At 38.4% G+C, this 13,572-nt stretch overlaps 1 protein-coding gene across 1 annotated transcript in view; it reads left to right on the plus strand.

Annotated features, from left to right (window-relative positions):
- The window catches only part of csmd3b (CUB and Sushi multiple domains 3b), a 553,034-nt gene that overhangs the window by 246,597 nt on the left and 292,865 nt on the right, over positions 1-13,572 (plus strand). The window contains exon 6 of the mRNA XM_053491539.1: positions 6,902-7,014. Within this exon, the coding sequence (XP_053347514.1) occupies positions 6,902-7,014 (113 nt within the window). The remainder of the gene's footprint in view (positions 1-6,901; positions 7,015-13,572) is intronic.

The raw sequence follows: 13,572 nt of genomic DNA on the forward strand, positions 1-13,572 counted from the left end.
TCCCAGCGGCCTCCCATCCGTCTGGGCCACAGTCGCCCATGATTGATGAGGCGACCGGCAGTGTGACGCCACTCTGCAGGGCTTGCCTGCCTTTTTCTATGCTCTCCCTTTCTCTCTGTTTGCCTTTTCTCCTCCTCCCGCAGGTGCTCAGGTATATAGGAGGTTGATGAAGTTTCTGCATGAGCGTCTATGTGTGTGCATGCTCCTCTGCTCACTTCCTCACCTAAATGCCTGTGTGTGCCAGCATAGCTACCTGTATTAATTAGCGGCAACTTTGCTGATTAAAAAACATGCTAAAGGCTGGCATTTGCTAATAATGGATCACTTTTTTTTCTTTTTTTTTTGCACAAAGATCCACTGGAGCAATTGAAAGATGTTGATCTTAGGATGGGATTTGCATCATCAAAGTCTATTAGTAGCACATGCATTTTTTTTTTTCTGTTTCTCTCTTATTATGTATTTACTTTGCTAATCTGTTGAATAAATTTTAAGAGGCTCGGTGCGTTTGATCCCAACTTAGAAAATCTGGTGAATGAAGATAATCTTAGTTTTAGGCTTGTTAATAAGCCAAGAATGCTAAAAAAAAAAATCAGTAGACTGCAGGATTATCCGAAAAGCATAAATTTCTGAAATGCTCAAAGCAGCCGGTCTGGTACCAAATGCCTATGCAACATTTGAAGTCACAAATATATATATATTTTTTTCTTTTTTGTCATGAGCTCTTGACCCGTATGTGCATTGTGCTGTTGTCACTTGATTGAATTAAGGGATAAGTGCATAAATAGTCAGGTGTACAGATGCTTACTATTATGTAGGTTTTCCTTGTGCATGGGCACCACGAAAATATCTGAAGGTGTGCTTTGGGCGTGTTGGTCCAGCACATAACAAAAAAAAATGCTTAATCAGATTAAGGCCTGGAGAATTTGGAGACAAAATCAATGCCATGAATTCATTGTCATGTTCCTTAAACCGCAAGGAGTAAGAGTAGCATATCTTCTTCACAAATCTTCTCAAATAAAAATAAAAGTACGATGCAGTGAAACTACTCATAAAAGTAACTTCTTTTTCCTGTAATTTCTTAAGACACTCTCACCCAGCCGTCTAGCCATCACAGTTTATTCTAATCCGTCTTATTATACAGTACCTGCCTGTTTTTCCCATCAACTTGCGTCCACTTGCTTCCTAATTCCTGTACATCCCACTCCTTTACAAGTGCCAAAGTAAAGAGATAATCAATGTTATTCACTTAACTTGTCAAATTTTTTTTTTAAGATAGTTATTTTCTTTATGTAGTACTTCATTCATAAAGCCTCTGCTCCTTTTTTCCCTCAGGCAAGAGGCATGTTAAATATTACGAGTACAGAGGTTCGTTGATGACAATGTAGTGACATCACTGTCATGTAGCAGCTCGCTGTCTGTTCATTCCTAACCGTCGCTGTCACTATCTATTCCCTGACACTTATTGTAGAGACCTTGAAGGCGTTTTTACAGAGCTGGAAGACAGAGAAATCATTGTAAACGCCGCAGTAAATGCAGCCCCTCCCTGCCTGCTTGTATCTGTCTTGTCCTACCCATGTCCATGTCTCTCTATCTTTTGCCTTTCCTTAATATTTGTCTATTCCACTCATTGCTTCCCAATTTATTGTCCTTTCACATTCACCTAGTATACACCATGCTCTCCTCACCGGTCATCTCAGTCAACCACTGCAGACTTTTATCTCTTTTTATTCTTCCCGTTTTGTGCCAGTTTGTGCCATTTGACATTTTACCAACTAGCAGGGAGCTTTAGCAGGAAGGTTAGGCCAGGTGAGTAAGGATGTGCCTTCACCTGTCTCATGGGATCAAGCAGGCTTTGTTTAAAACATTTAATATTTACCTATTCTAATTAATCTTTCTGCCCACCGGCGGTTTTCACACATACAATTCACACATACCCGGGTCATTAACAGACCAGCAACAGAGCGCTTTTCCAAATGCAGCAGTCTCCAGGGTTTAAAAAAAAATAAAAGGCCAGCGAGCAACAGTTCTGTGACTAGGGACGTCAAAAGAGATTGGTTTAAGTCAATAATAAGGCTACAGGAAGTTAAATAGCAATACTTTACAACTGTTGTGAGCAGAAAAGCATAAACCTGAAAACATGTATTATTCTAAAAGGCAGCATTGTATTAAGATATTGCAACATGAATTTGAAATAGTTATGGACACTACAGATTCATTTATTTATTTATTTATATTATGAAAAAACTTTAATTTAAGCAACAATGTTTTTACAGGGCATGCTGCTGGAAGCGTACACAACTTTTTGTATCAATACTTGTATAGAAATATTAATTATTTGCATTTTGATTAATTATCATTTGAAGCGAGACAGTATAACGCAAAAAAAATGGCTATTTGGGGGGCCACATATAAAATCATCGGCGGAAGTTAGCAAGTTGAAATTTTGAGCAAAGCAAGATCGTCACTTTCATGTTGCATAAACTTTAGAATTAGCTTCTTTGGCACACACACTTTCTATATTACTGTATACTGTATGTATAGCATAAAAAATTTAATCAGTACCTATACTGTATTTTGGCCGATAGTGCATTGAATTTTCATTTCTGAGACTGCAGTAGGCACAGTTTTTCTGAATAATGTGAAATGGCAATACCTTAACTACTGTTTTTATATATATAGCTGTACCAACTCATGCTAGTTTCTTTACTCTAGTAGCATAATGATATTTGATAGAAACTAAAACAAGATCTTCTGTTAATTGCTCTGGATAATGGCATCCGATAAATGTTAATACATATACATAACTACTTATAGACAGATGTTTTGCCAAGCACTGAACTATATCAGGGGCATATTGAGGCGCTTTACACTATACTACACTATACTATTACACTACTAAATAGTGGAACATAGACAAACATGCCCACACACCAAAGAGTACATGCTTTAGATTAAAAGCATGTTTACTTCTCGATTTGAGTGATTCAGAATGAGAAGGTGGGAGTGAGTTTGAGATGCTTGAGTTCCTGCTCTGTGTGAGGCCTCATTTTTTTTTTCAGCTTAGGTGGATTTATGTTCCAGCAAAATTACAGCTCATTTCATTAAAATTATTATTACAGTTTCCTACCAGGACTCCTAAATTGGCTCTCATATTCATACCAGCTGCATCTGGAATCTTTTACACTGCAGAAATATCTCATAAGTGTTTCTATAAATATGGGAAGGAAATCATCAAAGCATGTAGACACATTATGTCATACTTTGTAGTTAGTGTGACGGTTTTGCAAAGAAAACATCCAAATATGGGTACGGTTTAGGCATTTTGCATTATAAAGACCTACGAAATGTACACTTTAATCTTTATATTCTAACTTTTGTGTGTTTATATATATATATAAACCCTTTTTTGAATGTTTGATAATTCTGAGAAGGTTCAACATTTTGATGGCACTTTCCAACACCCATCTCTCCTGTATATAATGTACACAGCTTTTCGTCGAAACACAATTCTCAAAAAAGCAAGTACTGTTCTACAGTATAAGGTGACAGGGCATTGGGCATTGGCTTCTTAATAGTTCCAGAAAAGGGACGTTTTTACAATCAAATGGAGGGTTATTTTTTGGGGGGGGTTCCCAATTTTTATTTCCTTATTTAGTAGTTTCTAATCACTAGGGGCGTTCCCACATCAAGGTTACTACTACCACTCAGTCAGAAGGGCTGAAGACTATCACGTGTTTCCTCCGAACTACGTGACGCCAGCCGACCGCATTTTTTCAAACTGCCCGCTCATGCACCATGGGGGCGGCGTAACACACTCAGAGGACAGTGCTATCTGCTCCTTCCACTCACAGATGCCCCGAGTGGCTGTAGAGCCGTGAATAATGTGTATACAGTAAAGTGCCTTTCATCTTGCCCCTCTGAGAGAGATCGGCCAATCAGCTCTCTTTAGACCTCAGTAGATACTTGAATCTTGATTTAGAACCGATTGATTAGGGTCAGAATTTGAAAGTTTGAGTTCGAGAAACGGCTTTCATACCATGTTGCATTTTAACAATTTCATACGTGCCGTATGTTTACTCTGGTTTACAAACAGTAGGCCCACTGATTTGCTGTTTTTTTTTTTTTTTTGGTGTGTTTTTATTTATTTATTTATTTATTTATTTAACAGTTTATTGTGGTACTGTATGAGCAGTCAAGCGGTAAACAGTGATACTTTTTGTATGCATGAAAAATGATCGTGCTGGAGTACCCGCAGACAGTCTAGTATAAGAAAATGTTTAGTTTACTTGTCATCCCAAGTACTGTACTACTACCGTTGCAAAATCATTGTACGTTGCATAATCTACAGCAGAACTTGCTTCTTATTGAGATTTTATTACGGTTCTCCTGCATACACCCTCGCCCCCCCTCCAACCCCCGCCCTATTCCCTGGTGTTCAAACACCGATTTCGGCATAGCAGTAAATCCTTAATATCGCTGTGCTACGTCTCCCCTCTGTCCCCGTACTGCAATTGCACACTCTGTTGCGGGTGTGTGTAGTTCCACCGCAGGAGTGATAACAGTAATGATATGGCAGAGCTCCAGCCTGTGAAGGCTATTAAAGAATGATTCATGTGGCCATGTGCTTTTAATGACATCTTCTGTCAGGCATCAATAACACTTGGACGAATTTAGTGGAAAGTGGAAAGTAGGGTAAGAAAAAGGGACGAGTGATGAGGGGTAGAAATCAGAATGACCTCTGTCCTTTGTCACAGGCTTGTGATCAATCACCGGCACACTTGCCACGTCGAGGAATGCGTAGGTCGTGTGTACAGACGAGTGACAAATTAAAGGAAACTGACATCAAGTGTCTTGAGTAAAGTGTTGGGCCACCATGAGCCACCAGTACAGCTTCAGTGCACCTTGATAAACTGGAACTAAACTGGAGTAACATTGACTATCTTTCTAAAGATCATTATTGCCATGTGCTTTTTTTAACCCAGTAGACTCAGTCCCTTCTTTAGTGTTATTATAACCTCCACTCTTCTGGGAAGGCTTGCCACTGGATTTTGGAACATGGCTATGGGGCTAGATTTGTGCTCATTCAGCTACGAGAGCATTATGAGGGTCAGGGAATGTCAGCTGAGGTGCCTGCGGTGCATCTGCTGTTCCAGTTAATCTCGGAGGTGTTCAGTGCAGTTGCGGTCAAGGCTCAGGCAAGACAACTGGGATCTTCTACTCCTACCTTGGCAAACCAGGTCTTTACTGACCTCACCTTTTGCAAACAGGGGCATTTTCTCAGTTTGTGGTAGTAAAGGGATATGGTAATGCTAAAGCAGAAACTGCTTATGATTTTGTGCTTCAAACTTTGTGCAGAGTGTGTGATGGCCAGGTGTCCAAAAACCTTTAGCCATAAAGTGGACTTAGAATTTATGAACAACTTAATGAAAAATCTCCCGTACTGTTCAAAATGTAAATACTCAAACACTTTTTATGTGGGCAGATTCATTTTGGGTTAAGAATATTTCCATAAGGGTAAAAATGTGTCATTAAAGCGGAGGGAGCCTTTGATTTGATTTGATTTGTCCCTTTCCTCCTAGGGGACAAGTGGGCCAAATCACGTCAGATGTCCCTTATAGCAAAGTAGCACAGCAGCCATACTATGCAGTATATACTGTACAGTACCAGTCGAAAGTTTGAACACAACTTCTGATTCCATGGTCGTTCCTGATTTTTTATTTTTTTCTACGCTGTAAAACAATGCTAAAGGCATTTATCCTAAATACACAATAATCTCCTTTAAACAGTTGATATTGAGATGCGTCTGCTCTGTCTTTTGCTCTGTAAAGCTTCATAACGGCTCTAATCTACTGTAAGGTGCTGGTTGTTAATTGGTGACTCTAAATAAACATCTCCTCTGCAGCAGAGGTCAGTTTTGGTCTTGCTTTCCAGGGAAGGTCTTCATAAGAGCCAGTTTCATCATCATGGTGCATAATGGGTTTTGCAAATGCACTTGACACAATACCGTTCTTGGAAGAACTGTTCGAGAAATAAAAACTGACTGTTATTGCTGTTGTTGTTACTTAAATACCTAAAGCCATAGGTGTTATTTCATAGTTTTCAAATTCTCCTTTATTGTTGAAGAAAGTAGAAAATAAATCCAAACTTGTGTCCAAATTCATAACTGGTTCTGTACATCGAGAGAGAGAGCGAGAGAGAGAAATCTCATTTTGCTGTCAAACTTTTTATTTCCGTTTTGGTTGTTTTAAGAAAAAAGTATTATTTTTATTTTTGCAGTTTTAGTTTTATTTTGGTTTTTGAAGACAGCACATTATTATAATAAAGGTATGCATATAAAACTGCGGTAACATAGAGTTATAAGAGTTTGGAAATCCATGTTAGTGAACCGGACATGGCAGGAGTAAGCATTTCCTGTTCCAAATGCAACACCTTCTTGCGAACAATACTGTATGTCCCCTGTCTCCTGCACACAAAGCCAACGAGTAAGCTTCTACAAAAAGAGTATATAATGATTTTTAGCAAAAATATTTTTGTTATAGACAACCATGTGTGTCTGGGAATAATAATTAGCCAAAATGAGGCCAAATTAACTCAGAAACTCAGAAAATGTTGTTTATCTCATTTTGCCATCAAACTGTTTATGAATACAGTATAGTGTACAGTATGATCACAGCCTTTGCTGGTCGCAGTATTACAACTTAATAAGGTTGATGTATGGAAGTCAGTATAAGGTCAGTTAGCTTGCTCTTTTCTGTAGGGCAGATGCATGTCACAGTAAATGGCCTCCAACGGTTAAAAGGTTTGGAATCTTTTTTATTTCTTTTGTTTGTTTTGTTGGTTTTTGGCCGATAGTTGCTTACTGTAATGAGCTTAAAGATTTCTTACCTTTTGTTTCCTTTAGGTTATCTGGAATGAATATGCCATCTCCTATTGTCAGCAACAAGAACTGGCTGAGGCTACACTTTGTAACTGACAGCAACCATCGATACAGAGGCTTTAGTGCCCATTATCAAGGTAAGCTGACATTTTAATCACTTGAAATGTCTCCGTCTAGAGCTGCTGTAAACAAGTAACCCTTTGAAACTGTCCAAATCAGATCACTTTAGATTTTGAACGTTCCAGGAACAGGCCGTGCACTCTGACTTCACATGCAACCTCGGATGTTTTCCTAATGGTTATGTTGTTAGATATAAATTATTACTTGTCCTGTTATCGTTTGTTCCTTTTTTAATTTTGCCCAATTTAGCCCACTTATGCGCTGTTACTCAAAACAGTAAGAGACAGATATTTTCAATTTTTGCGAATAAATAAAAAAGAAAATTAGACAGTGTAGTATCTTTGCGGATGCAACTGAATTTTAAATCAATAATTCAACATGAATTTACTCTTTGGAAATAACTGTCTCTTGATTCTTCTTTGCTCATCAAATGCTGCTTAATTATTAAGTTACAGCAGGTCATCAAAAAAACATAATCGTCTCGTGTGTGTCTGGCTTTGTGTATTCTTTGTGACAACAACATCAAGCACATATTTACCATAAATTCAGCTTATTGATCTGACCACAGTATTGATCTGAGTGGAATATGAAAGTGTTTGCCAACCCTTACATACTGCAATATGTTGAAGATCAAGTTTTAATATATATATAGTAAATATAAAAATGCAGCTTAATCTGTGTTTGGTGTTCAGACTCTTTTCTGCTATGACTTAGTGTAAAATAATGTTGTTGTTTTTTTATTTATCTCATAGGGACTTGGTTTACCCAAGGGGAAATCAGTACAGACTTTACGAATTTCATGAACGGAAATATAATGATGTAAAACGGCAGGTCCAAAGCGCCGTGTTGTTTATCTTGATCCAAATTAGTCTGTTGAAATGTCTTAAAGAAATGGCATAACTACTCTCGTCCTGTTTTTGGGCGGTGCTTTTCTTATTGACATTAACTACCTGTGGCTCCCAACTCAGGAAGTCTATAGAAGGAAAATAAAGTTGGGATTCCAGCAACGTCTGGCTTTGTCAGCCTTCCTCCAGTCATCATCATGGAGATGTTTGTATGTACTGTATATGTTATTTTTATCTTTCTTTTCGTGCCCCCCCATCACCCATCCACTCAGTGCTTTATTTTACAGCCTGAAGTCTCTGCCACAGATAATGAAGTGTTCCTTTTGCAGTCACTCCTGGCACCAAGTCGTTGGTCCTTTGGGGAGAGTGTATGAGCATGTTCAGATAAAATTTACTCCTGGCCTGAGGAAGTAATTAGCTTGACCGGACTCCATTATGTCTCTGTCAAATAATGGCAAGTGTCAAAAGCGTATACTTAAAGTATAATTCCATTAGTACTAATACATGCATGGCATAAAATTCGACATGCATTTTATTAGAAAAAGTTCGAATCTTTGATCTGCTCATTAGTTCGAATCGTCTAAATGTCAGTCACGCTTGGGGTTACACTGAAATCGCTTTAATCACGAAGTGATGTAATGGTGGTGTAAACAGCGTACAGTATAAGCGCATGAAGGTTTGGTGTGCAATAATAATAATAATGATAATAATTATGTAATATTAGCAATTTGCGAGTTCTACATCGTCTATCTACAAATGATGCCATAGCAGTCTTGTACCCAGGAGTCTGGAGAGCAAATCGGGGTGTGACATCAATCATCGCAACACACTAGCCCGTTAAAGGCGTATGCAAGCAGACAGGGCAGATAACGCTTTCGTCCGAGTGTGTTACGCCATCCCTAAAGCTGTCTGAAGTTCCACTGTAATATAGTACATTAGGATTTTTTTTAGTTTGTTATTGCATAGCTTAGTGTTTATTACCTCTCAGGCATGTACATTATATAACAACCTATTTAAACTGTCCCCTCTAAATAGCTTTGCTTTTCCATTAACATATAATAAAAAGCTTAGTAATGAGAGTGATATACTACTGTATACAGTATGTACAAATTGAACCATTACTACTGTACATTTGCCCCAATCAGAAACAGTGGACGGAACATACTATTGTAATTGTTTTAATTTTCTTCGCTCTAGTGAAACACATGTCAGCGGAAAGAAAAAAAAAGGTGTTCTTGGTGTCGTACGAATGTATAGATGAGATTACAGTATCTAGCCAGGTAATTATGTTTCTATTGCACCAAGTGATTAGATTAAAGTGTGGTGTGACCTCTGCTAAATAATTCCTTGTTTCTTTACTTTGAGTTTTTTTCAGACCATGCTCTTTTGTTGTATTCGCTAGTGCATGGTAGTAATAATAATAATAATAATAATTATTATTATTATTATTATGATAACGAGACAAGTGTATATTTTTAAGAAAATGTGATTGGTGCTTGCCGTGGCCAAACTCGGGCTGCTGGGCCTTTTATAACGACAGTCTACGGGATCAGTTGCTAAGGTGCTCTAAAGTGGTTGCTAGGGCGTGGCTTGACAGCTTTACAATGATTCTGAGAGACTGATTGGTTGCCTGAGTAAAATCAGCCCACCCTCATGTCTTTATGACAATGGGATCCACAGTTGAGTTGAGGTTCAAAGTTCATATGAAAGTTACTGCAACTGTGAGCACTTCCTGTTTCTAAGGAGAGTACCTTCACTATTATGGGTCATTGGGGCAAATTTGGCCACTTCTTATGTCCCAGGGGTACAACTTATACCCCCTTGCGGGGTGTGTTCTGACACAGCCCTTAGAAAAGTCACAGCACCCCATTCCAGTATAAGCTGCACGATTTGACACATCTTTCATGGGTCTATGACAGATGGTACGGGACTAGTTACATGCTAAAGTTTGTACAGAAGAGGAACTTAAAAAATAATAATAATAAAAAATAAGTCTGCAAGATAATACTAATGATGCTTTGCATTGCAAGCACCACTAGTAATAATAATTGCATTAAATGATTCATGAGTCTGATATGATTTGAAGATGACTGCAAGACCAAGATAAGGACAGGTAATAATTTGCCTAGTATTTAAATGATGCTTAATTTACATCCAATTAAGTGAATGTGTCGATCATCACCATGAGGTAATTATATAAACATTTGAATATCAATCAATTATACACAACAGGTTAATTTATGCCTGGTACCAAAGGCCAGCCCATCTGGTCCGATCCTACAGAAAAGCAGATGGAGCATACATTGCTGAAAAAAGTCAATGCTGGCCTTGAGAGAACGGTATCAGATCATTTGGAGCATCACAGCCTGCCACGCATGGAGCTTAGCAGGCAAAGAGTTCAATGATGTTGCTCTGGTGTCCAAATTCCCCAGATCTTAACACCCTAAGGAACACCTCTAACGTCCAGGTGCCAGACACCACACCACACCCACACTAGAGGTCTTGTGGAGACCAGAGTTGATGCCCCTGGGGGCCAGAGCTTCCCTGGCTGCACAATTAAATAATAATGAGAGAGAAGCGTAATGTCAGACATTCCCGATGAGCGTACATGGGATTGGATTGTACTGTATTATGTGAAAAGGGCAGGAGAACAGATACTGTACAGTTTACATGCTCGGTCTAACTGATCTTCAATGCCAACATTAAAGAAGGCAGTGAAGAGGGTTTCTTGTTATGTTCTGATAGTGTTTTGGATGCTTCATGATCCATGAAAAGATTTCAGCGTAGACAGCTGTGGCACTGATAGAGATCAAAGAGGAAGCTGATGATGCTGTATGGAGGGTTTTAGTGGAAATCACACCAAAAGTCCAGTCAAAGCCTCACAGCGTGTCCAAGGAATTACCTTGGCAGTGCTGGGGCTCTATCAACGTATGGTTTGACATTGGTTGAGATGTTATCAAAGCCACATTTCCAGTTAAGGGATTTTAACATCTGGAAGGTTTTTAAAAACAAAATAATAATAAAAAAAAAAAAAGAAATTTAAAAGGTGAGCTGATTGGACACCGAACGACTGCTTTTAAAAGTGGGATTCAGCACACAGACATTAAATTAAAAGTTTAATGAAGTTATAAAAGCAGCCGTTCAGTGTCCAGTCACCTTCTTTTTTCTTTTTTTCTTTTTTTCTTTTCTTCTTTTTTTTATTAATTGCAGAATTGCACAGTTTAATTAGTGTAAAGAAACTCTCTAATCAGGATGACCCACGAGAATAGATGATTGACTGATTCAGATTAATTAAAAAGTTGTTTCATACCTAATAGATGTACTGTAGTGTAATTTAGTACTGATAGCATGATTGCACTCTCCTGCATTATGGAGTCATTAGGTGGTACTTAATGCGTAATGTATTCATGGCAGAAATTCATATCAGCATTTAAATAATAATGATGCACTGTCTGGTGAAGGGACCTGGGCTAATTGTTTCAAGAAAATTATGATTATCTGTTTTATTAAAAATGCGACTTGGTCCGGTGAAACAGACTATATCGTTGGCCAGATCTACTGGCATTTTACAAACCCCAGAAAATTTTCCAGTTACTTACCTTATGGTCATTATTCAATGGATTTTATGAATTATGATCTCCTCTCCTCGGGGTCTGTGTGCATGGTTCATGGTGTGCGCCATCAGTTTGGATGTTCTCCCCAGGCTTGGTGGGTTTTCTCCAGGTATTCTGGTTTCCTCCCACAGTCCAAAAACCTGCAGATTAGGCTAATTGGCATTCCCAAATTGTCCATAGTGTCTAAATGAGTGTGGGGTTGTACCCCAGTCCAGTGTGTGCCCCGCTTTGTGCCCCGAGTGCCTTGGGTTAGGCTCCAGGCCCCCCGTGATCTTGTACAGGATAAGTGGTATAGAGAATGAATGAGTGAGTGAGTGATTAAGTATAAGCACACTAAAGCTAATATGTAAGATAGGCAGTTACAAGTCAGAGGAATGTACATTTGGACTTGCAATAAGATCGATATAAGCAAGATAATAAATTAGCAAAAGGATGCAAACAGTATAGTTGCACTATATTGCTTTTATATAACAGGATAATTACTTTTATAAATGCTTTATCAAATGCATTAGTAGTATAGGTAAAAGTATAGGTAAGTATGGTGGCTTAGTGGTTAGCACTGTCACCTTGCACCTCCAGGTCCTGGATTCGATTCCCGCATCGGGTCTGCATGCATGGAGTTTGCATGCTCTCCCCGTTGGTTCCCTCCGGGTACTCCGGTTTCCTCCCACAGTACAAAGACATGCAGATTAGGCTAACTGGTGTTCCCAAATTGTCTGTAGATGGTCTTCTGGAGAAGGACAAAAAAAAAAAAAAAAAACGTTGACAGCATCTACAAAGAGGTCACGAAGAGTTGGACACAACTCTCTTTTTTTTTTTGTTTTTTTTTGAGTAAAAGTGCAAAAAAGTTACGATTAGTGTAACAGGGGATAATGATAAGTTTTTTAAAACACCTTCCTGTAGACCGGATACTGTATTGCATTAATACTGTATGTACCACCACTGTACTAAAGTCATATTCATTGACTACATAAATATCTGGGGACAGACCTTCATTTTCAGAGTATTGTTTTCACTGTAAGCCATATTAGCACAGATACTGTATTCTCTGCTTACCCCTTTCTGTATGTTATCTCTGCTTACCCCTTGTGTGATAACTTCTTTATATAAAGCAGATTTTAAAGCTGTATGGTATACGGTAAGATTTTGCTCTTGCAAGCAAAAAAGTACTAAAAATACTTGGAGAAAAACATCTTGTAGCATTTGTTGTACTGATTAATACATACATTCGGATACAATTCAAGGCTGTGTCCCAAACCACACAATACATACTAAGTAGTATGGTCTAAACTGTAATGACACCAATGCATCACCAATCCCACTGTGTAACTATGCCCATTCTGCAACATGGTAAACAGCTTATAACAGACCTAACCAGCATATCCTTAAAAATTGCAAAATGTATTGGACCACAAACCAAATTTGGGCTACAGAGAATTAAACTCTGCACCTCTCAAGAGATTCTAAAAAACACAATTAAGTGTATTAACTCTCTTTAGCTGAGTAAATTATAATGTTGAAAAAACTAAACTACTTTGATTGGTCATTACTTATGTTTTTATGTACTTATGTTAAGTTATTTGCTCAAGCATCATTCTGTATGCTTGAGCGTTAACTGTAAATATGCAAAAAAAAAAAGGCTTACAAGTTCTGTAAATCAAATTATAAATTATTACAATATATAACTATTGACTATAATCTACCATAAATGGCCAAGAACTTGTTGACACCTGACCATCCCACCCATATGTAAGGAGCTCCATCCATACATCCATACATCCAGGAACCTCTGTAATCTAACTAGGGACCATGGAGGCCAATGTTGACCATTGTACTGTATAAATTCCCAATTTACGCCCGGGCTGGGACCCATGGTCAACATTCACACATGCATTCACAGTCTAGGGTTAATTGGCAATTTGGGTACGCTAATTAACTTAGTCTGCATGACTTGAACTGTGTGAGGAAACCGGAGTACCCAGAGGAAACCCACCAAGCATGGAATGAACATGCAAACTCCATGCACACAGACCCCAAGAACTCCATGCACACAGACCCCAAGGCAAGAATAAAACCCAGACACATGACTCTTTTCCATTGCAAAGTTCACGCTTTA

This window comes from Clarias gariepinus, chromosome 3 (genome assembly GCF_024256425.1).
Source record: "Clarias gariepinus isolate MV-2021 ecotype Netherlands chromosome 3, CGAR_prim_01v2, whole genome shotgun sequence".
Taxonomy (NCBI): domain Eukaryota; kingdom Metazoa; phylum Chordata; class Actinopteri; order Siluriformes; family Clariidae; genus Clarias; species Clarias gariepinus.